General features: G+C 44.5%; 1 protein-coding gene and 1 long non-coding RNA gene across 7 annotated transcripts; both read left to right on the top strand.

Moving 5' to 3' along the window:
• The first annotated feature begins 853 nt into the window (after window positions 1-853).
• Window positions 854-1,744, top strand: LOC131232572 (dehydration-responsive element-binding protein 1B-like). The gene has a single exon (XM_058228885.1). It carries the CDS (start codon window positions 864-866, stop codon window positions 1,530-1,532), a length of 669 nt encoding a protein of 222 aa, XP_058084868.1. The 5' UTR covers window positions 854-863; the 3' UTR covers window positions 1,533-1,744.
• Window positions 1,745-17,778: 16,034 nt separating this feature from the next.
• On the top strand, window positions 17,779-22,664 carry LOC131232573 (uncharacterized). 6 transcript variants are annotated; one of them, XR_009164886.1, is made up of 4 exons: window positions 17,779-19,969; window positions 20,559-20,618; window positions 21,413-22,312; window positions 22,431-22,664. It is a non-coding gene; the product is annotated as an uncharacterized LOC131232573 (long non-coding RNA). The 6 variants fall into 6 exon arrangements; XR_009164887.1 differs by lacking the exon at window positions 20,559-20,618 and having other exon boundaries at window positions 17,780-19,969; window positions 21,435-22,312; XR_009164883.1 differs by lacking the exon at window positions 20,559-20,618 and having other exon boundaries at window positions 17,780-19,969; window positions 21,317-22,312.
• Window positions 22,665-24,386: the final 1,722 nt, after the last annotated feature.

The raw sequence follows: 24,386 nt of genomic DNA, 5'->3' as shown, positions 1-24,386 counted from the left end.
GTGGTGCGAAGACGAGCGCTGACGACTTCTCGAGCTCCGGGTTGTACGAACGGTTCAAATGAGATCAAAGTAACATAGGCTCCAAAATGATATATTTATTATATCCACACTGTTCATCCATTTTTCAAGATCATTTTAGATCATGAGCCAAAAAATAAATCATATACAAAGTTCAAATGGACCACACCACAAATAGCAGTGGGGAGAATGATTTTCACCGTTAAAACATTTGTAGGCTCACAATAACGTTAACTTTCCATCTAATATGTTCATAAGGTCACAAATTTCTAGGTGAAGAAGAAAAACAAATACCATATTGATCCAAAACTCCTGTAACCCCAAAAAGGGTTTTAATGATAAACGTCCAATCCCCACTGCTTTATGCAGTGTGGTCAAGTTGATATTTAGATCTATCTTACTTTTAGGCTGAAGGGTTACGATAAGCTCACCAAATGGATTGGCGTTTTGGATATAACACATACTTCGTGATGAAACCCACGTAACTTGGTGACGTCAACACAACAGCTAGATCGCTGGTGTGGGGTACACCAGCCAATCCGCTTCCATCAATGAGAAGAAGGCAGGTAACTTCCCATCGCAGGAACTTCGCGGGGGTAGCGGTCGCAGGCAATTAGCGTCCTGAAAGGGACCATCCAGCTTTTCGAGCCAACTGGTGCCACGTCACTCATACAAGCTAATACAAGCGCGGGCGCCCAGGCTGTCACATGGGGAGACTCCGTGTGCGCGTACAAAGCTCAAATCAGGGACATGGCCCACCACAACATATAAAACCAACCGCTCTTTCCATTCCTTCCCAAATCTTTCCAGAACCCAACTCACTCCACGCCCTTCCTTGATTCTAAATGGCCACATTCTTCAGCTGGGATTACTCGGATGTCCTTACAGCCTACACATTCGAGAATTCACAGCCGTCAGCCACCATCTCTGATGAGGAAGTCTACGCCACGGTAGCGACCAGTCCGCCGAAGCGGCGAGCCGGGCGAAGGAAATTCCGGGAGACACGGCACCCAGTATACAAGGGCGTCAGGCAGAGGAACGGCGGCAAGTGGGTCTGCGAGCTGCGCGAGCCGAACAAAGCCTCAAGGCTGTGGCTCGGAACGTTCCAGACCCCTGAGATGGCCGCCCGGGCCCATGACGTAGCTGCAATGGCTCTCAGGGGCCGGTCGGCCTGTCTCAATTTCGCTGATTCGGCCTGGTGCCTGCCTGTGCCAGTGTCCGGCAGCACCGAAGATATTCGGAAGGCAGCAGTGGAAGCTGCCGAAGCTTTCCGGCCTCTGAAATCTGAGACGGCTTCCGGCATCAGTGACACAAGCTCGGTGGAGAATTCGATGTATTCGCCGCCGGAGAATGCGTTTTACGTGGAGGATGAGGTGGATTGCGGAATGCCGGGATTGCTTGAGAGCATGGCGGAGGGATTGATGGTTTCGCTGCCTCCGTACCACTTAAGTGGGTCCCACTGGGATGACGTAGCATGTGATGCTGATGTGTTGCTGTGGAGCCACTCCATTTGATTGAGTTCAATGGCAGGCTCCCCCTTCGTGTGTGCCGAGTGCGTACCGTGCGCCTTTAGCAAAATCCGTCGGGCGCACTGACGCCATAGACGTACGGATGCAATCAGTAGATGTTAGATATTCGAGCTTTTCCTTTCTTTTTCCTCTGTCTGTGTGTATTGCAGGTCTCTGCTCGTTTGTAAATGAAATAAAACAGCTGCAAGTACATATTATTGGTGTGCTTTTGGGGTATTTACCATCTCTATCCCTGAAAATACAGAAAAAGGAATAGCCCGGGAAATTGGTAAAAGAAGGATCAGATGTAGGGCTGTCAACGGGCCGGGCCTGTGGTGGTCTTGTTCTAATTTTGAACTTTATGGGCCGAGCTGCGGGCCAAACATATTTAAAATTCTGAGTTTTAAGGCCTGAGCCCAGCCCATTGACAGTCATAAATTTACATGATCTTGGAGCATTCAGTTGGGTATGTTGGGCCATCGAATGAATGTTTCGAATCATCATCAACCCAAAATGTTAAAAAAAAAAATTGGGGAAGCTTTACATATATCCTTGAGTCAAAGTACAAGCATACCATCCCTTACACGTTGGATCCAGTGGGGCCCACCAGTATGTCCGTTTATAATATCCAACCCAAAATCTAGAGCGTTGATCAATTAGGCCCCAACTGCCCCATTGGCCTCTCCTGACCTCAGAATTGTAAAAGCATCAGAGTTCAATGAAAGCTTTGTACCCTCTCATTTTACTTCAATTTCGCTTATGTTGAATCGTGGGGCTCAACCATAAGCCGAAATTCTCATATTGTTTCGTTTCATAGGGACGAATCTGGTTTTGCAATTTATGCCCTAAAAGTCTTTTTAGGGAGATTAATATTATCAAAAAAATTTCTAAATATAAAAATGTTGATCATGAATTTTGTCATGCTCCGCAATTCGAATGCAGCCTGTGCACCCGCATACCCAAGTTACAGTCCATGACTTGTACACCAAGTATATTTAAATCGACAATTCCTAGAGTTGCTTGGAATCATAGCTTAATGCATTTTATCATTCTAATTTCTAACATTCATACATCCACACATATGATCATACAATTCCACACATTTCCAATTACCATTACCATCACGTTTACCAATCACATCATAAATTTGATAACTCAACTATGCGCGAACCAGTTCGCACGGACTACCTACGAACTTTTTTGAGAACTTATCATATCTGATGATTCTCGAAAATCTGAATGGTCCACATGAAGCGGAACCTCATGAAACCCTCTGGTACCAATTTTTACTTTGAACTAAAACTTTGGTGGGCCATAAAAATGCAAACAGTTTCTTCCTTTGATTTGAATTTCTCTTTACTATGGCCAACTAGAATCCTAGATCAGGGTGAAAATTCACCCCCGAAGGTTTCATGGGATTCTGCATCTTATGGACCGTTCAGATTTGACACCCATGACATGTGTTGAAAGGTGCGCACGTGCGTAGGTGCATAGGAGAGCATGCCTCTGTTTTAATAATGTCTAACCATAGTCAAAATGATATAAAGAAAATTTGAAGTTCAAAATCAGCGGTTCATGTTCACATTCATTCAATTAACTCACCGTAGCAATTTCATCCTTGGATAAATATAGCCATTGATCATCTAGTTCATCCACCATTTTGTCCTCATTCTCTGGCGCTTTATTTACATTTTAAATCTTGATCACCTCTGCACAATTATCATTCAACAAACGTCAACCAATCATGCCTAGTGAGTGAACCCATCACGGTTCATGCACAACACATTAAGATAGTATAAAGAAACAATTAAAGTACATGAATGTAAGAATGTACGTGAATGCAGAAATAACATGTAATGCATACATCAAGCGGGATAATCATCAACTTGATTGGGTTGGATATCCATCAAACTATATCTACACCTAACAAGGCTTCTATCGTATTAGTTAGGCATGGACAAAGCCCTACATCTATTCATTAAGTAGGCTTTCATTAGTTTAGTGAGCATTCGATAACAATTCTATTAGAAAACTATCTAGAGAGATTCCCCAAGAACCTAGGCACAGGATATGCATGCAAGTTATTTAGAGCAAGCTTTTGGGAATCAGCACAGGAGCGTTATCTAATGCATGTTCAATGCCCAATGCATTGACATATACAAATTATTATATACATGTCTTCGCATGAGAGGAAACTCGGATTTTATGATTGTAATGATATTCATATCCATATAAGCAATTCATAAAAATGACAATTCAACATAATCATTAAGAGGACAAAGGAGACCCTGGCTCGAGCAGGGGACCCTCCGATGCCAAAGTCAGGCCTGGACTCGGGGTCTCAAAGTATTGAAAGGTTTTTAGAGGGAATTTGTTTCGTACCTCTCAAGGTGACAGGGGTCCTCCTTTTATAGCTGCTGGGGTCCTCCCGATATTGAGCGCGGGATCTTCTCCTGATATCACGGAGATAGGATCGTGCCCATCTTGAGCCGTCATCCGATCCCGTGAGCTTCGGGGTCGGAGATCTTATCCCAAGATATCCGGAATGATCTGACCTAGCGACGGTCGGTCTTGTAAGGTGGTCCGCCCGACACATGCCCGCAACGCTGATAAGTCGTCCGAACCGACTCAACCGTTGTCTCGGTTTAGCGCATGCCCGGAACGCTGATAAGTTGTCCGAACCGACTCAACCGTTGTCTCGGTTTAGCGAACCATGCCTCGGATTTGACACATCCTTCGGTGACCCGAGGTATTAAGTCCGAGTCCCGAGGCATTAAGTCCGAGTCTTCGGACTTGTATTTTTGTCCCCAACAGTAAGCCCCCCTACTCCGTGTGCTTCATATGACACTAAGGAGTAGCGAGTTTGGAGTCGGTTCGTAACTCAGTCCGAGATGAGTCGTGGTCATTAAATGCATTCCGTAAGGCCTTTGATGGGGGACGGTTCAGCTCCTGACATCGCATGCGCCGTCAGCCGTCAAATCGCACATCCCGCCAACGAAGATTGGACACGTAGCAAAGGTATTATTGTCACCAGTCGACGTGCGCCACGTGTCGAATGAGGGAATCGATGCGGGCGTCGAATCATTTTCCCATTAATTGTCTCTGCCGTATGGCGACCTTATATAACGTCAGGGGCCCCGCACTTTAAACTTTTACTGCTCTTGCCATTCCCGCTCCGCATTTTCTTTGGGGTTTGCATAGCCTTTCATCTCCTTCTTTTCGTTTCTCCTAACCGTCGGTGCCTCTTTCCGCCCTTTCCGTTTTCCTTTCTCCCTCCGGTGAGTTTCTCCTTCCTCTTTATTAGATATTAATGGCGGATAGGAGTTCTCAAAGTCCCCAGGGGGGAGCTTCCGGAGACGAAGGCGAAGCGCAACGTTTTTGGAACGTTGCGGAATCGCCTTCCTTACTGACGGAGATAGCAGTGGACGCCAACGCTGCTTGTCTACCGGAGAGAGTCACCGAAGCTCCGGCGGAGCGTCCAGCTTCCGTCGTTCCTTCTCGGGGCGGGTCGTCTCTATTAACCCGCCCGGGAAGGCCTAACTTGCAAAGGGACATGGAGGAAGATGAGGAGGAAGAAGATGAAATTTTAATCGCCGAAGGAACCCCTGATCCTGCTCCTGTTGGTGAATCGGCGCAAGCCGAGTCTGAAGAAGAAGGATCGGGGGAGGATTTAAGCGGTCCGGTTCCCTCAGTCTTGACTGAGACGGACTTGGACAGAATCCGAGTCGGGTACCATATTCCCGAGTCGGTCATCACCTATCTTCCCCGTCCGAATGACTTACCGGACCACCCTCCTGGGCGGTCGCGATTTACCCAGTGTCGATGCAATGCGGCTTGCGTCGGCCCCTTCAGCATCGTCCGGGGAGTTTTGTCTCGCATAAAGATTGCCCCGGGCATATAGTCCCGAATGGGTGGAGGAACTTACTCGGATGTGCGGTGTTGTGGGCCGAGATGGAACAGCCACCACTTACAATCGAATTTCTCCACCTATATCAAGTACGGCCAAACCCTCAACAATCCGGCTTCTACGTCTTCGCTGCTTGGCGAGGCGGAGGAGGTTCCCTCGATAACCGACCCTCCCACTTCCAACAAACACTGGAGAGAGCGTTGGTTTTGGGCATGTGGTCGCTGGGAGACGAATGAGTCCGGGTCTTGCGAGGCTCGTGTCCCTCGGGCGTTCCAAAGAGCAGGTGACTTGGGTCTTCTCTCCCTCTCGCCCCCTTATTTTTTTTTATTTTTGTTTTTGTAATATTCTGAGTCTGACGAGCTTATGTTTGGCAGACATTCCAAAGAAGCGGCCGAAGCTCGGCACCACTGCCTCGGCTCGGATCAAAGAGTTGAGGTCGTTGGATTCGAAGAATAGGTCTTGGAAGGTGCTTCTACAGCCGGAGCGCCTTCATCTTGCAGGTCTGGACTCGGAAGTTACAGGTAATTGAGAATGAATCTTCTGGATTTTCCGAATTTCCCTCGACTTACTTCGCCATAACTTATTCTCTGGTTTTTTTTTTTTTTTTTTACAGATCTGCCCGAAGCTCGTCCCAACCTCAGGATCACCCTCGAACCGGAGATGACTGGAGCTCGTCCTGCCCTTAGGCCAGTCACGAAGTTGAAGGCTCCTCCGCGGTCAGTTCTTCTTTCGGAGCCTCGGCCGCCGAAGAGGCAAAGGGTGCTGCGGAAGGAGAAAGAGCCAGCGAGCTCTTCTGCCCCTTCCGTCGTCGTAATCCCCGACCCGGACGAAAGGGCGGAAGAGACGGCGGTTGCTGCTTCGGAGCCTCAGGCGGATCCTGACTCGGCACGCGTTGAGACGGATGTTCCGAGTCGGGAGGAGGAGACCGGGGCCGCGTCCTCCAGGGGGGAGGGAGAGACGAGGACCGCGTCCTCCCGAGGGGAGGGGACGAACCAGGAGGGGCCGTCATTCCTGCAGCAAGTGGTGTCGGGGATGGTTACTTGGGCCCCGGCCCACGGGTGTGAAAGAGAGTTCGTGAAACTCTACAACGCCCCGTCGTCGCAGACCGTCAGCCATGCTGCCTGGATGCTTTTTGAACTCGCTCCTTGCTTAATCAAGGCCAGCAAGGAGCTATCCTCAACTCATCGACTGCAGGCTCTTCTGTCTGAGGTCGAAGGTCGACGCGAGGAGGCGGAGGTCCGGGTCGGCGTCCTGACAGGCGAGGCGTCCCTTGCCCGGAAGGCTGCCGAAGACGCGAGGGCAGAGGCGGCTTCCTCCAGAAGAGCCCTGGACGAAGCGAAGGCAGAGGTCGCTCAGGCACTGGCTCGACTCTCCAAAGCTGAAGAGGAGAATCAGCGAGTTCTAGCAGTCCATGCTTCGTGCGCGGATGACTTAGCTCGGGCTAAGCTTGAGGCGGCGGAGCACATTCAGCAGGCCGTCGAGAAGACTCGGGAGGCCGAGAGGGCTAGGGACCAAGCCGTCCAAGCATTCCTCGAGTCGGCGGAGTTCGAGGATGAAAGGGACCGCTTGTTCCAAAGCGGATATCTGGAATGCGTCAAGGACATAAAGAAATCCTTCCCTGACCTTGACCTTTCAGAAATCGAGGGTGGAGCAGCCTCGGGATCCGAGAACCCGGACGCCACTGCTGAAGATACCGCTGGGGGCGAGGCCGGTGCATGAGGACATTTACCGGGGCCCTTGGACATATATATATATATATTTTTTTTTTTTTTTGCTTTGATGTATTCGCTTGCTTTGTACTTACATATGTTTTGATGAATGAAAGAGATCTGCCTATCTTTACTTATTCGACTTGGCTTTATCCTTTCTTAGTTCAGAGTCTTTAATCGTTGAAGACAGAACTAGGGATAGTAGACTTTGAGGTGTTCAGCGTTCCAAGGGTGGGGCAACGGTTGTCCGTTTAGGTCTTCTAGCTGATACGTTCCCGGTCTAATGGTGCCCGAGACGATGTAGGGTCCTTCCCAGTTGGGTCCCAGTGTACCCGAACCAAATTCCTTGGTGTTAGAAAACACTTTTCGAAGAACCATATCCCCCATTCGAAATCTTCTAATCCTAACTCGGGTGTTGTAGAACCGAGCCACTTGTCGCTGCCGCGCCTCCGTGCGCAGCCGTGCCACTTCTCTTTGTTCGTCCAGAAGGTCAAGTCCGAGTGCAAGGAGTTCTTCGTTTGCTTCTGCATTGAACGTGGTGATCCGAGCCGAAGGTAATCCGATTTCAACGGGAGTGACGGCTTCCGAGCCATAGGCTAGTGAAAATGGAGTCTCCCCTGTGGCTGTTCGAGCGGTGGTTCGGTAGGCCCAAAGAATTTTCGGGAGCTCTTCGGCCCACGCTCCTTTAGCTCGGCCAAGCTTGGTCCGAAGATGTTGCTTGATAATCTTATTAACCGCCTCAACTTGTCCGTTGGTTTGAGGATGATGAGGCGAAGAATAAACGTTTCGATTCCGAGGTTGTCGCACATCCCGCGAAAGCTTCATTATCAAATTGCCTTCCATTGTCTGTAATAATGGTACGGTGTACTCCATCGGCAGATAATGTTTTTCCATACAAATTCGGTGATCTTCCGCTCGGTTATTTTAGCTAATGGTTGCCTCGGCCCACTTCGTGAAATAGTCAACCGCCACCACAACAAACTTGGTCTGACCTTTTCCCATAGGGAGCGGTCCTATGATGTCGATGCCCCACTGTGCGAAAGGCCAGGGACCGGTCATCGGCGTTAGTGCTTCGGGCGCTTGCCTCGGAATTGCCGCGAACCGTTGGCATCTGTCGCATTTTTGAACGAGCTCGCGAGCGTCGTGTTGGATAGTGGGCCAGTAGTATCCCTGTCGTAGGACCTTGTAGGCGAGGGATCGCCCTCCAGAGTGGTTTCCGCAGATTCCTTCATGAATTTCCCGTAACACATAGTTTGCCTCGCTGGGTTTGAGGCACCGCAGCAACGGGGCGTAGTAACCTTTCTTGTAGAGGGTTCCGTTGAATATGGTATAACGGGAGGCTCGAATCTTAATTCGTCGAGCCTCGGCACGATCCTCGGGCAACTTTCCTTCGTTAAGGTATTGGCGGATTGGATCAATCCAGGAAGGTTCCGAGTCGATTGTATTGACAGCCTCGCTAATTGGTTCGTCTATGCTTGGCTTGTCAACGTATTCGACGGGGACGGACCTGGGTATCTCATCTTCATCGGCTGAGGCGAGCTTTGCTAACAAATCGGCTTTGCTGTTTTCCGCACGAGGGATCCGAGTGACACGACAGAATTGAAATCCGTTGATAAGTTCCTTTGCTTTCTGCATGTATGCCCTTAGCTGGTCTTTTCGTGTCTGGTATACACCGGTAACTTGGTTAACAACCAACTGAGAGTCGCTGAAAACACTTAGGTGCGTGACCTCCATGCTAGCGGCGAGTCGGAGGCCGAGTAACAACGCTTCATATTCCGCCGTATTGTTCGACGCTTGGAACCCAAGTCGTAAGGCGTACTGTATATAGGTATGATCGGGGGTTTCAAGCACAACCCCAGCCCCACTGGTCTTCGAGTTGGAAGAACTACAACGTCCTTCGGAGTATCATTTACTGAAAGTTCGGTTGAAGACGTTCCCTCGGCGATAAAATCAGCTACGGCTTGCCCTTTGATTGCTGCCTTTGGTCGGTATTGAATATCAAACTCACTCAGCTCGATAGCCCATTTGGTGAGTCGGCCGGAAGCTTCTGGTTTCTGCAGTACCTGGCGAAGCGGAAGGTTGGTCATTACAATGATGGTGTGGGCATGGAAGTACGGCCTAAGTCGCCGAGAGGAAGTTATTAAAGCCAAGGCCACTTTTTCCAAGCTTGGGTATCTCGTTTCTGCTGGCAATAACGCTTTGCTGATGTAGTAAACCGGCAGTTGCTTTCCTTCGGATTCTCGTATCAAAGCCGAGCTCACCGCTGCCTCGGATACCGCTAGGTAGAGGAGCAACGACTCCCCCGGTTCTGGTTTTGATAAGAGAGGTGCAGAACCGAGATATGATTTTAATTGCTGGAACGCTGCTTCACACTCTTCCGTCCAACCCATCGCTTGTCTTCCTTTCAATTGTTTGAAGAAAGGGAGACACTTATCCGTTGCTCTGGACAGGAACCGATTAAGTGCTGCGACTCGTCCAGCCAACCTTTGGACGTCTTTAATGGTTTTGGGGGATTCCATATCAATCAGAGCCTTTATCTTCTCAGGGTTTGCCTCTATTCCTCGCTGACTGACCAAGAAACCGAGGAATTTACCGGAGCCTACTCCAAAAGCACATTTACTTGGATTTAGCTTCATCCGGAACTTCCGTAGGATTAGAAACATTTCTTCCAAATTATTCACATGATCAGCGTGTATGCTTTTAACGAGCATGTCGTCGATGTATACTTCCATGGTTCGGCCTATAAGCCGAGCAAAGATTTTGTTAACTAACCTTTGATAAGTTGCGCCGGCATTCTTCAGACCAAATGGCATCACTCGGTAACAATAAAGGCCTTTGTCGGTGACAAAGGTCGTTTTTGATTTATCTGTTTGATGCATTACAATTTGATTATATCCTGAATATGCATCCATGAAACTAAGGAGCTCATGTCCGGCTGTACTGTCTACTAGCTGATCTATCCTCGGAAGCGGAAAGCTATCCTTGGGGCAGGCTTTATTTAAGTCGGTATAGTCAATACAGACTCGCCACTTCCCGTTGGATTTCTTTACAAGCACGACATTCGCGACCCACTCTGGATAGTGTATTTCTTCTATGAAATTAGCCTGGAGGAGTTTGTTGACTTCTTCTTCGATGATAGCGTATCGTTCAGGGCCGAGCGGTCGCCGCTTCTGTCGGATCGGTCGATACGACGGATCGATGTTGAGTCGGTGAGTCACCCCAGTAGGCAAAGACGTCGGCGTACCTACGGAGCAGGGCTATCAGCTTTTCTTTCAAAGGGGACTGCAGAGACGAGCCAATTCGTACCGTCTTGGATCCATCTGTCTCGACCAAGGGGACCGAGACAAGATCCTCGACCGGCTGTCCTCGTTCATAATTCTCGCCCCGAGGATCCAACGATTCGATCGTTAATATGTTGGTCGGACTTTTGTCGGCGGCTCCTTTTACGGCTATCATGTAACATCGCCTCGCATCCTGCTGGTCTCCTTTGACAATCCCGACTCCCGACTCGGTCGGAAATTTCATTGAAAGATGGTACGTGGATACCACGGCCTGGAGGAGACTCAATGAAGGACGGCCGAGTATTGCGTTGTATACTGAGGGTTGATCGACGACTAGGAAGTCAACCATCATCGTCGTCTGACATGGGGCGCTGCCAGCAGTGAGTGGTAACGAGACAATCCCTTCGGGCAATACTTGTCCTCCGGAAAAACCGATCAATGGGGTCCGAACCGGGCGTAATGCGGATCGTTCGATCCCCATTTTGTCGAAAGCTTGAGTAAATAACACGTCTGCAGATGACCCCGTATCGACGAGTATCCGAAACACTTTTCGGTTAGCGATCGCCAAGGAGACGATCAGCGCATCATCGTGGGGGTGATGGATACCTCGGGCGTCTCCCTCAGTGAACGATATGCAATATCTTTCTCTTTTCCTTTCTTTTGATGGCCGATCTATAATCATGAGCTCGGACTGAGGCTGACTAAGTTTTCGTGCGTGGTTCCTTCGCGCGTTGTTTGAGTCGCCCCCACATTGTGGACCGCCGATGATCGTCCGGATTTCTTCCATAGGTTGACTCTCGGTCGGGCGCGCCTCGGATGCCCCAGCTTTGACCATATGTTCTCCGAGTCGGCCGTCTTTTATGAGTCGTTCGATCTCTTCTTTTAAGTGACGGCAATCACTTGTGTTATGCCCATGATCGCGGTGATAATGGCGTACTTATCCTTGTCCCGCCGATTAGGATTACTCCTGAGCTTCTGGGCCACCTAACAAAGCCTTCGTTTTTTATTTTCAGTACCTCTTCCCGAGTTTTATTCAGGGGAGTATATGTGGAAAATTTTCGATCCGTTTTCTGACCTTCGCTCGTCACGCGCTTGATCCTCTTTGCGTTTCCTTCCCCCCGGCCGACTTTTTGGCCGAGGTTTTAGTTTCACGCAGATTCGCGCTTCCTCGGCGTTGGCATATTTATCGGATCGTGCCATAAACTCTGCCAGAGTATCGGGCGGAGTCTTGTCTAGAGATGCCAGAATGGCTTATCCCTAACTCCTTGCATGAGTGCATTGAGGGCCGTTTCTTCCGAATGTTTTCGAACTTGAAGGGATTCGAAATTAAAACGCTTGATGTAATCTTTCAGTAGCTCTCCCTGCTTCTGAACTACGTTATTCAGATGTGCAGGGGGCTTTAACTTCTTCTTTCCGCCGATGAAGTTGGTGAGGAAGGCGTCGCTCAGCTCAACGAATGAACTGATGGACTTTGGTTTCAACTGTTTGAACCACAGCCGAGCTACATCGGTCAATGTAAGAGAAAAGGCCCGACACATTACCGCATCCGAGGCATCGTGGAGTTCCATATAGGTTCTGAAGCACTCAATAGCTCCGTCGGGTCGGTTTTGCCGGTGAAAGGAGTGATTTGAGGTAATCGAAACCTCTCGGGCAACCGGGCCTTCAGTACCGAGTCTACAAAGGGGGACGCTTTCGCTTCGGACCCGGTTGAGTATATATTCCGGCCGTGCTTTATGTCCGCCATCTCTTTTGCCATCTCTTCCCGCACTTCTTTTTTAAAATTTTGAATGTCGGTTCGCTGCTTTCTGCCGTGCCTTCCATGGAAGGGCGATTGCGCCTTCTTCGCTCTATTTCGTGCCGAAGATCAGTCGGGGGGAGGGAGGCGTTGGCTGACTGCGCTGGAGATGGTTCTGATCCGCCTTGGGGTTGGCTCGGCCGGAAAGACTGCGGCGCGGAAGGTTGAGGATCAACCGCCGCCGTCGGTACATGCGCTGTCTCCCCTTGAGGATGCGGGAGTGGCTGCATTTGCTGCTGATACATTCGTTCCAGCATCTGCTTCATCATATTCATATCGGAGCGGATTTCTTGAACCTCCTTGTCCAACCGCCCATCGTCGCGACCCCGCTGATTGTTGCTTGTTCCAGTCGCCCCTCGTCGGCGGTTGTTAGGTAGGTTCTGGGCTGGGGGAACGGCGATTGGACCCGGTGGCCCTGTAATCGCGTTCTCATTCAAATCTTCTTCTGGGACCGTCCTTCTAGTCATCACCATTGGACTCAGTATAGAGATACGAGATGACTTTTTGCACGTTCCCACAGACGGCGCCAAACTGTTGATGCAAATGTCTGGTTCGTCCTCCTTTGACCCTTGTATGCCTGCACAGAAAGAGGACAAAGGAGACCCTGGCTCGAGCAGGGGACCCTCCGATGCCAAAGTCAGGCCTGGACTCGGGGTCTCAAAGTATTGAAAGGTTTTTAGAGGGAATTTGTTTCGTACCTCTCAAGGTGACAGGGATCCTCCTTTTATAGCTGCTGGGGTCCTCCTGATATTGAGCGCGGGATCTTCTCGATATCACGGAGATAGGATCGTGCCCATCTTGAGCCGTCATCCGATCCCGTGAGCTGCGTGGAGATCTTATCCCAAGATATCCGGAATGATATCTGCCTAGCGACGGTCGGTCTTGTAAGGTGGTCCGCCCGACACATGCCCGAACTGATAAGTCGTCCGAACCGACTCAACCGTTGTCTCGGTTGGTCCGCCCGACACATGCCCTGAACGCTGATAAGTCGTCCGAACCGACTCAACCGTTGTCTCGGTTTAGCGAACCATGCCTCGGATTTGACACATCCTTCGGTGACCCGAGGTATTAAGTCCGAGTCCCGAGGCATTAAGTCCGAGTCTTCGGATTTTATGATTGTAATGATATTCATATCCATATAAGCAATTCATAAAAATGACAATTCAACATAATCATTCATACATCAATACATCAACTTAGCATCACAATACAATAATCATAACAATCAATTCATCTTAATCACACAAAGACGAGACATGTTGGGATTCACTCACATGTTCTTAGTAGAGATTAATCCTTAGAACAATTATACAGGTTTGAATCTAGGATCCCTAATGGATAATTCAGATAAATCATGAATTGATCCAATTATTCATTCTAATTGAGCCCACCTTTGATCCAATCAAGGTGATCCTCATTCATCCATTCATTAATACGAATTATGTAAGTAATTTATGTGTATTATAACTTATTAATCTAATCATCACAATTCAAAACCAGTTAGATTAGCACAATAGTCTATCGATCAAATCTGTCAATCGATCGAGCCAGACCGAAAGCCCTCAATCGAATCAAGAATATCAGAATTAATTTAGCTTGGTCACTCGAACATTTTGTGTAACTTCGATCGAAACCTTCGATTGATCAAGCCCGATCAATGCTCCATGGATTGATCGGATCGAAAAATTCTGAATTCCATAGTTTAAGTCATTGGACATATTTCAACCCTTTTCGATCAATCAAATCAAATCAACAAAGGTCGACTATGCTTTGTGACACAATTCAATTTTCACAAAAACTTAATGTTTTTCTTGATGTAAGTTATTATAGATTTTCCACGCACATGAGTTGAATCCAAACCATCCATTGATTTCCACAACATCAAGTTTGAAGAAATCCAAAGGATCATTTAGATCTGGACCATCTAAGATCTCTTTAACCATCATCTAGCATGATTTCTCATTAATACCATCCTTTGATCATTGTGGATCATCCAACCGTTAAATCTATTTAAAATTTTAGGTAACATCTCAGATCTAACACATAGTTGATATGAATGGTATAGATCGATCTGAAACATCAAAAATCCATAGAATCAACAAATATGCAAAACAATGACTGAGATTTACTTTGATCGATGTGGCTCGCCCATTATTCTAGAATTTAGGATCCTAGTGTATTTTAGCCCTCAGAAACTTATGATCCGAATAGATTTGAGTTGACACTGCTAGACGGCCCATGCCAATCCCTATATAACTCATTCACGGCTTAGATCTAGGGGTTTTTAATTAAAAACACAAAGAAAAAAAAAAGAGTACAGTGATGGAAATCGATCTTCTAATCTCACCCACAAGCACGAGTCACAATGGCACAAGTCAATCCACCAACCTCTCTTATGACCAAGAGTGTGTCTACCAACGGACTAAGTGGTTTTTTTTCTCTTGATTATAAAATTAACTTTTTAATTCAATTAATCTGAAATTTTATATGGACAAAATAATTCAGGACGTTACATTTTATCAAATGAATTTAAAATTTTAAATATATATTTATATAACAAATTCCTTAATGCTTTTGTATTTCTTGATATTTTCATAAAAACTAATATTTTAAAAACTGATGAGATTTTGAAAATATCTTGATATTATTATGATATTTCCAAAATCTCAGCCATATTCGTCCCGCTACTAATTTCACCTATCCAATTAAATCCATTCATCACAGCCTATCGCAGCCTCCAATTTGTCATTTTTTTAATGGTTGCATCTTCCTTGTTAGATCTAGGAGTGTCAATGGGCCAAAATTGGCCCAGTTGTCCTATCCTAATGGGTTTAAAAGGACCTGCTCACCATGCAGGGCCAGGTTGGGCCTGTAAGAAAACATTATTTAAATGGTCCAAGATTTTTTTTGAGTATCCGTAATCTACCATAAGTTCTCTCATGCAGTTTTGCTTATTGAAAGATGATTCAGATCCAATATGGTGAATGGGCCGAGCCATTTAGATTGTCTAATGATGGCCCACTTGATGATTGGACCGAGCCAATAATCATTAGGCCAAGCCCTGCCTGGACCTGATATGGGCCTAGAATTCAATACTGGGCCAACTGATGAACGGTTCCAGTCTGGGTCATTTGGTACATTGACACACGGTACTTAATAACAAGCAGAGCGGCTGAATGGTTGATTCTTTCCATCAATATGTATGGCAGAATGTGGATCGTTCAAAGAAATTTTCCTTTTGATTCACATTCTAACTCCACAAAATCAGTGGTGAAAGGTCATCCTTTCCACGTTAATATTGGAACATAGGCCATTCAAAATAACACCCAAACATGGACGATTCCTATCACGAGACTTCCTCTGCATGTCGGCTCCAACCAGCATTACATGCTCTTGATCCTGACTTACCGCATATGCAAAACGAATTCATTTTCTTTCTTTTCTTCTTCTTGAGTAGCACTGGGAAGTTGCATACCTCGGTTGATGAGAAACCGAGGCTAAAAGTTTGTCATTTTGCCTCGGTTGGTGAGAAACTGAGGCCAAAAGGCTGCCCTTTTGCTTCGGTTAGTGAGCAACTGAGGCTAAAAGTCTTCCCTTTTACCTTGGTTGTTGAAAAATGAGGCCAAAAGTTTGCCCTTTTACCTCGGTTGATGAGAAACTGAGGCCAAAAGTCTGCCCTTTTGCCTCGGTTGTTGAAAATTGAGGCTAAAAGTTTACCCTTTGCCTCGGTTGGTGAGCAACTGAGGCCAAAAGTCTACCCTTTGCTTCGGTTGGTGAGCAATCGAGACCAAAATTCTACCCTTTTGCCTCAATTATTGAGCTGAGGCTAAAAGTATGCCCTTTGCCTCGGTTGGTGAGAAACGAGGCTAAAAGTTTGCCCTTTGCCTCGGTTGGTGAGAAATCGAGGCAAAAGTCTGCCTTTTGCCTCGGTTGGTGAGCAATCGAGGCCAAAAGTCTGTCCTTTTGCCTCGGTTGTTGAAACCAAAAGTCTAACCTTTTGCCTCGGTTGGTGAGCAATCAACCAAAAGTCTTACCTTTTGCCTCGGTTGGTGAAAAATCGAGGCCAAAAGTCTTCTCTTTTACCTCGGTTGTTGAAGCGAGGCCAAAAGTCTACCCTTTTGCCTCGGTTGTTGAGAACTGAGGCTAAAAGTCTGCCATTTTGCCTCGGTTAGTGAGAAACTGAGGCCAAAAGTCTGCCCTTTTGCCTCGGTTAGTGAGCAACTGAGGCTAAAAGTCTGCCCTTTTACCTCGATTAGTGAGCAATTGAGGCTAAAAGTATGCCATTTTGCCTCGATTGGTGAGCAAACTGAGGCCAAAAGTTTACCCTTTTGCCTCGGTTGGTGACAAACTGAGGCCAAAAGTCTACCCTTTTGCCTCGGCTGATGAGAAACTGAGGCAAAAAATCCACCCTTTTACAGGTCATATACCACGGTTGTCACTCAAAGTTGTTGCCCATTCCTAGCTGGAGACGGGCTGGGGAAGGACACGATCCGCGTCCAGAGGGTCATAAATGATATGCAAACACTTATAATACATGGAATACAAGTAATTAAAATTAAACGGTCCAAACTATTTATGAAATTTTAGGTGTATCATCAACCAAAAATTAAGCTTATTCTATTATCCAACTATTATATTGGTGGACATTTATTGGACGGTTAAGAATTTAAAATATCCAAGGGCCCTGTTTCAACAAATAAGTGTCCAAGAATCTGTGGCCAGGATTGTTCAAACTTGACTGTGACCTAGTGTTCCTGATTTCTACGATGTAGATAGTTTGATTTGAGTTAATGTACACTATGAGAAAATAAGCCTTTAGCCACAATTTTTTAGCCTCAGTTGAAAAAATGGAGGCTAAATGTGCCTTTTAACCTCGGTTGCATAGGAACCGAGGCAAAAAGTCTACCTTTTAGCCTCAATTGCGTAGGAACTGAGGCGAAAAGTCTACCTTTTAGCTTCAGTTGCATAAGAATCGAGGCGAAAAGTCTATTTTTTAGCCTCAATTGCATAGGAACCGAGGCCAGAAGTTTACTTTTTAGCCTCAGTTGCATAGGAACCGAGGGCAAAAGTCTACTTTTAGCCTCAATTGTATAAGAACCGAGGCTAAAAGTTTGTCATCTAAATTATAGTTATCAATCATACGATCTTAATACATATATCATACCTGTATGATATCTGGATCGTTCATCGGTCTAGACCTAGTGTGGATGGGCTCCACAGCAAGGAACATACTGTCTTGAGTGTGGTTGGGGCCACACAGAGTCTGTCAAGTCCAGCAAATGTTTGATGGGTCCTGGCACATGTGGCGTGTGCACACTTATAAAAATTAGACCGTTGGATTTTTTATTTTGAACCGTCCAACAAATATCCACCAATTCAATTATCAGATAATAAAATAAGCATAATATTTAGTTCATGATAGATGTAATCTAGTTAGCATAAGCTCGATTGTTTAATTTGACTGAATTTATGTCAAATTTGTAATTTCTAAGTGGCCTGCGTATCATCCAACACTGTCAGGCAGAGCATGAAAGTTCCCAAGTCGCGTTTGCTGTCACTTCCTCCCGCTTCTTCCATCCATTCGAAAAAATAATACATATAGAAATATCTCCGGAGAGAGAGGCGCTGCTATTTCAAATCGCCATTTTCACACACACACACACACACACACATACACACACACACAGAGGGCAGATCTACGGTTTCGTTTTTCCATTCTCAGAGATTTCATCAATATCAAGAGGTATTTCTCTTCTCTTGCAATAGATATGAGTCTTTTCTCATCTCTATGCTGCTCTTCCCACGTTTTAGGGTGTGGTTTTTTTTTTCTTCTTCTTTTATGCCGTATGCCGAGGAAGATTAGGGTTTCTGCCCTTGGGAGACGTTTCAATTTCGTTTTGGTCGGAAGCATCTCTCTCTATCTATACATCCGAGTGGATATGGCCATGGAAATGTCAGATTTCTTCTCAGATCTTACATTTTCCTGCAATTGAGGCATGTTTAAAGCCAGAGACAGACGAATACCATGCTTTTCGATGATTTTCCGTACGAGTACGCTGCGGAATTGTTAATTTTAGGCTTTCTGAAGGTTATTTTAGTAGATTCGGTGATTTTCAAGTTTTTAATTTCTCGATTTGTAATAGATTTCGGGGTTTTTTCTGTTGTAATTTGTGTATTCTTAGGGCAGATTCATAGAATATGGGTTTTCTGTGGTGTTTTTGTTTTGAATGATATGGCGGTTTCTAGGGTTCGTTGTGAGCTTCTGTGGGTTTTGAAGGGTTTCAAGTATTCTTGTTATTTGCATAATTGAGGGCAGATTGGCACAATTAGGGTTTTCTGAGATTTTCTTCTTTTTTTTTTTCAAAAAATTGTGGTTTCTGGGTTTTGTGTGGTGGATGAGAAGGGTTTGTTGGAATTTTGAACGATTTCTGGGGTTATTTCCGTCAATATAGTCTCCATCGAGCGGTTTATATGAAAAATTTGTGGAATTAGGTTTATCTAATGGTTCCTTTGGCGGAATTTGGTGCTTTGGGTTGATATGCTGTAGTGAAAAGGGGTTTCTGTTTGGGTTTCGGTCTTTCCTATTTCCCGAGGTGATTAGGAAATTGAATTAAGCAGTTTTGTAAGCTGCAGATTTCTGGAACTATGCCTTTTTAAGTTTTATATAGTTCACAGAAGGCTTTTCTCGCAAAAAGTAGGTTTCAAGATTTATATTGCTTGAATGATAGTTGAAGGACATATGTTGGAAAGGTTTTAATGGCGGCAGGAAGTGAATTGTTGTTGAGAAAGGCAGGCAGTTGCAGTCTGAAAGAAGAGATGGCCAAGGTGACGCTTCGTGGTATCCGGAATCAGGGGCATCCATACGTCGAGCTAAGGGAAAATGAGAAACGGTTCACCTTCTTTTGCACGTTGTGTCTCTCCCCCTGTTATGGTGAAACCACGCTGCTCAATCATCTCAAAGGAAACCTTCATGCTCAAAGGTATGCCGATGCGAAACTTACCCTCTTTGGATCCACACCATGGCCTTTTAATGATGGCATCTTTTTCTTCCATCAATCATCTGACAAAGACCAACGACAGTTAACAGTATTGAATTCTAACGTATGATAAGATTTCAGTTGCTAACAGTGACAACTCTGGAGCTATTATGAGTAACAGACATGACAATACTTTGGAAGCTGATAGCAGCGATGGAATTGGGCTTAATGGGAATAATGGAAGTGTCAATTTGAAGCCCAAAGACATTATTCTTGGACTTTCTTATAATGCCTGTGATAAAATTGTAAATAAAGCTCATATGATAAAATTCTTGGACTCTGCATTTCTATCAAGCAGTGGAACAGAATAAAGCTTAACCTAAAGCTCATATGACACGTTAGACTCATTAGTCTCATATGAAACATTAGATTCACTAGTTTGCAATCTACTCAAAAGTAACAGGTAGATGACTTGGATATTGTTTAGTGGAATTCATTCTTTTATTTGTTATCCAAACCCTTTTTTCTTTTTTCAGGCCATTTGCTCATTCAATCTCCTGAGTGTTTTTTTTCTTCTTTGAATTCTATATTAATTTTCATTTTTGAATTTTTGTGTAACTTTCAAGGATGGATTTGGACTGTGAATTTAGCCCTCTCAATAGAAGAAAAGTGAGGTCACCATGAGTCATTGGAATTTGGAATGTATTTCAAGCAAGGGATAGCTGATGCAACAAAAAGAGCTTTGACTGAGTAGACCTGGTCACATCAAGTTGTGTGAGTTTCAAGTTGAGCCACTTAGCTTTAAAATTATGGCAAATGAAAATTCAGTCTTTTATAAATGTTACCAACCATAGTGTAGCACCTCTTCTTATGTATGTTGAACATCTAAACCATTCATTAAGTAAGCCTCACTGCGCATACCATAATTCTAAAACTTGGTGGCTTGACTCAAAACTCACCCAAGTCAACTCGGCTAGAGAAGATTTCGAGCTAAGACTCTTGGAAACTTGCTGACAAGCATAACTCACCCAAGTCAACTCAGGAATTTTACTTTGTTTTAAAGATAATGGAATTTTTAACTATGATGGATGATTCCTTTGGATGCTCCGTGTCGGGGGAGTTCCTGGTGTCCGCTGTGAGAGACGGGGATCTTCAAGAAGCTAAGGCTCTCTTTGAATATAATCCTCGCCTTGCAAGGTACTCAACTCTTGGCATTCGTAATTCTCCTCTCCATTATTCTGCAGCGCAGGGCCACTGTGAGGTGATTCATTTAGTTTTTGTTTCCCATTTGATCCTGACTGGTTATTAAATTCATGGGCCTTTGTAGATTTTCTAAACTGATTGTATTGGCCTTTTCCTTTAGATTGTTTCTCAATTGGTTGAGGCTGGCGTTGATGTTAATCTTAGGAATTATCATGGGAAGGTAATATCAATCTTTTCTATTTATGCAAATTAGACGATTTTCTTCTGTTTTTTCAATTTGTTCTTTTTTAGCATTTACTACTTAGAAGTAACCCTTCAACAACAACCAAAAAGAAAAACGTAGAAGTTGGAAGTAAAAATATTTTGGTATCAATTTATACTTCATTTTGAATTGCCCATCACCTACATTTTCCATTCATTAATCTATAATAAGAGGATTGCTACTGTGACAAAAAATTCATGTCAAGTCTGTGCTAATTGTCAGAAAATAAAACCTGATGCTAATTCTGTGCAAGTCCAGCAAAGCAAGATTTGATTGGCAAAACAGAATTCATACTGAATCAGTGGAAACGTTATAATTTAGGGACCAGCAAGACAGATTCTAACAAGTAAACAGAGGATCCATCTTTCATTTTTATGTGGGCTGAAGGTTTTTAGAGATATCAACTCACCTGAGGAGTGGCATGGACTGCAAATCCATTAACGATGTGATTTTGAAAGAAAGATAAATTAGTAGATCCAATTCCACTTTTATTTCTGATGTATTCATGGCTTTTCAAATGACATTCTCCATTTATTTATTTTCTACTTTGAAATGGTGTTTGTATTTTGATTATTATTGTCATTATTTTCTTAAAGCAATTTCTTCATGGGTGTTGAGTTTTTGTGAAGGGTAGAATGCTTTTATTGTGAAATTAGATGCATAAACTGGATCTCAAAGAGAATAAGCTGTATTGGATTTTCTTTAATTTTGCAGTTGAGGTAAGCCTTACTGTTTCTTGGATTTTTAAACAGGGAGATTTCTAACCTGGTACAGGACATGAATTTACTTCCTGTGCGTAGCTCAAGAATGGGATACCTTGCACAATGATCCGGTGATCCTTGAAGTTCACTATGTTATAAAGATGCAACGGTCATAATACTGAGGTCATGGTTTTTTCCTCATTGCACTATGTTATAATATCTGTACTTTTTCGTTCTTTGAGAGAATTTTGAGTGGAAATGGAATCACTATGGGCCCCCTGGAACTCCATTACTTCTGCACTAGTCTTAAGTGATAGTGGCCATACATCCATGTGTTCATTTAGCTGTGGTTTGAGCATGGTAGGCGAGCAGTTGTATCTTGGAACATAAGGCTCCAATTTATCTAGCTCCAGATAATGGTGACATGCTGGTGAGGTAAAATAGATCATTTTAAATTCTATAAAACATGGCTATATGGTGACTGCGAGTTGATAAGGCTTGGACTCTAATTTCTCCTTTCTTTTCCATAGTAATGATTTTATTTTTTTTTGGAGTTCTTCTTCTTTGTTTCTGTAATGGTATGCTGATTTCTCTTAAGTCGACATCCTGATGGTTTAAGTGTTTGGAACTGAGGCTGGTGTTTTCTCTCGGGTTCTCATCATGTTTAGGAATTGGGCTCCTTGAGCTGGTCGTGTTGGGGGTCTTACTATACAATGGATGGTTTTTGTAGAGCTATTGTTTCTTTTAGTTCCTTTTCATTCTCTCTTTTGTTGTATTTTCTTTTCTTTTGGTAGTCTGTTCTCTCTCTCTCTCTCTCTCTCTCTCTCTCTCTCTCTCTCTTGTTTTGTTCAGGCTGGTGCTAAACATGTTTATGCGGTGGAGGCATCTGAAATGGCAGAATATGCACGCAGGCTTATTGCTGGGAATCCATCATTGAGAGAATGGATTACGGTGTGATTTTATTTTGCAGTTTAAACTTAATACCTGAATTTTTTGAGTTCTTTGCCGAACTCACCTGGTTGCTACATTGTTCTCATTTTCGTGAGGGTTTTTGTTCTTTATATTACAGGTGATCAAAGGTAAAGTTGAGGATGTTGAATTGCCTGAGAAAGCAGGCATTCTGATTTCTGGGGCTATATGATTCAGAAGGGTGTTGCAAGGAGCACAGATCCATTGCCAAAATATTAGATCTGAGGCAACATGATTGTGTTGAGATTTCCATCTTATTTCCATGGTTTCTCTGTTTGTGTTGAGATTTCAAGTCTCTTGGACTAAGGGAAAAAACCCATCTCTATTTTTCTTCTTCCCTTTTCTTTTCTTTATGTTTTTCATGTTTTATGGATTGGGATTCCAAGTCTATTTGACTGAGAATTGAAGACTCTTTCTGGGTTTTCTTGGGTTTTATTTTAGAAGAAAAACCCATTACAATATTGTAGCTAATGTTGTGGATCTGACTGACTATGCACAGGTTTATGAATGGGTTAAAATAAATGATTTAGCCTTCATTGTTGAGAATTGAAGTTAAAAGTGAATTTAGCTTCAGTTGATGCCAACAAAGGCTAAATCCATCTTTAGTCTCAGTTTTGCCTCAATTACCTAAATTGAGACTATAACTCCCGTGGCTAAAGGCTTTAGCCTCGGTTGTTGAAAACCGGGTTTAAAAATAGATTTAGCTTCAATTGGAGGCAACTGAGGCTAAAATTTGGATTTAGCTTCAGTTGGAAACAATGGAGGCTAAAATTTTGATTTAGCCTCATTTCGAGAAAATTAGGCTAAAGGTTCTTTTAGCCTCACTTGAAGAACCGAGGCTATAAAAGTCACTTTAGCCTCGGTTGCTAAAACTGAGGCTAAAGCCTTTAGCCACGGGGGTTTCAACCTCGGTTTGAACAATTGAGGCAAAACTGAGGCTAAAGGCTTTAGGACGATTCCTATCACGAGACTTCCTCTGCATGTCGGCTCCAACCAGCATTACATGCTCTTGATCCTGACTTACCGCATATGCAAAACGAATTCATTTTCTTTCTTTTCTTCTTCTTGAGTAGCACTGGGAAGTTGCACGGTAGTGGTGGCAATGGGCAGAGGATTAACCCTAGCCTAGCTCTAGTCCCCTTAGTCATGACCCTAATCAGTCTGAAAAGGCCCAGAAAGAAAATTATTTAAACGATCAAAGGTTTGAAATAATTCAATCAAAGGTTTATATCCTCCATCTACAATGATCCCACCATTTAAATGGCTTAGATTATTAAAGCATGACCCTATCCAATGATCAGTACCTTTAAACTATCAATGTTCAGTAAATGTTAACCATTTGCAAGTGTCTTTAAACCATTTACTTTTTGTGCATGATGGTGGCCACTTGATGATTAGACCAAGCTAGTGGCCCGGGTGGGGCCATTCATTACTTGCCCATGCCTGGCCTGGTCCACACCCCTGACCTGGATTTCAAGTCTGAGCCCAACCTTCAGTTCGAGAACTGGACCAGCTAGCCAGGACCAAAAGAGCCAGCTGTTGTAGACGAAGAAGTGCATGCTTCTATACTAAGGTTGTTTGAGTTCGTTCTGGGTGGACCTATCTTATCGAACCGAGCAAAAGTGCTCCATAAAGCGTCTAAGCTAGGCCGAGGCAGGCCTCCTGGCCCATTGCCACAGTACATGCTCCTAACCAGAGCCGCCATATTCGTAAATGAACTCTTTGTTGAGGCGGTGACTTCCTACCGCTCAAGGGGGTTGGCATGTATATGCCCATAACACGTGCCTTCCCATAAGAAAACAGTCTCTCCCGCCTTTGGTGTGCGTGGGTACATATATGAAGCCTAAATCTATTAGAACATTAATAATTTTTCCTTAGTAGTGTGGTTTATATGAAGAGAAACAAAAGGTAGAGAGAGTATTCTTCTAAGCGGCTATTCCATGATAAAATTCTAATACAATTCCATTGTAGGAGAGAGATAAGCCTCATATTTTTTTAGTGAAGAAGAAGCTCCATATATTAGGAATACTGTGAAATCATGTTAAATCAATGTCTG

Source organism: Magnolia sinica, chromosome 18 (assembly GCF_029962835.1).
Source record: "Magnolia sinica isolate HGM2019 chromosome 18, MsV1, whole genome shotgun sequence".
Taxonomy (NCBI): domain Eukaryota; kingdom Viridiplantae; phylum Streptophyta; class Magnoliopsida; order Magnoliales; family Magnoliaceae; genus Magnolia; species Magnolia sinica.
Note: the sequence above shows the minus strand (reverse complement) of the source record. Positions and strands in the feature narration are given on the sequence as shown.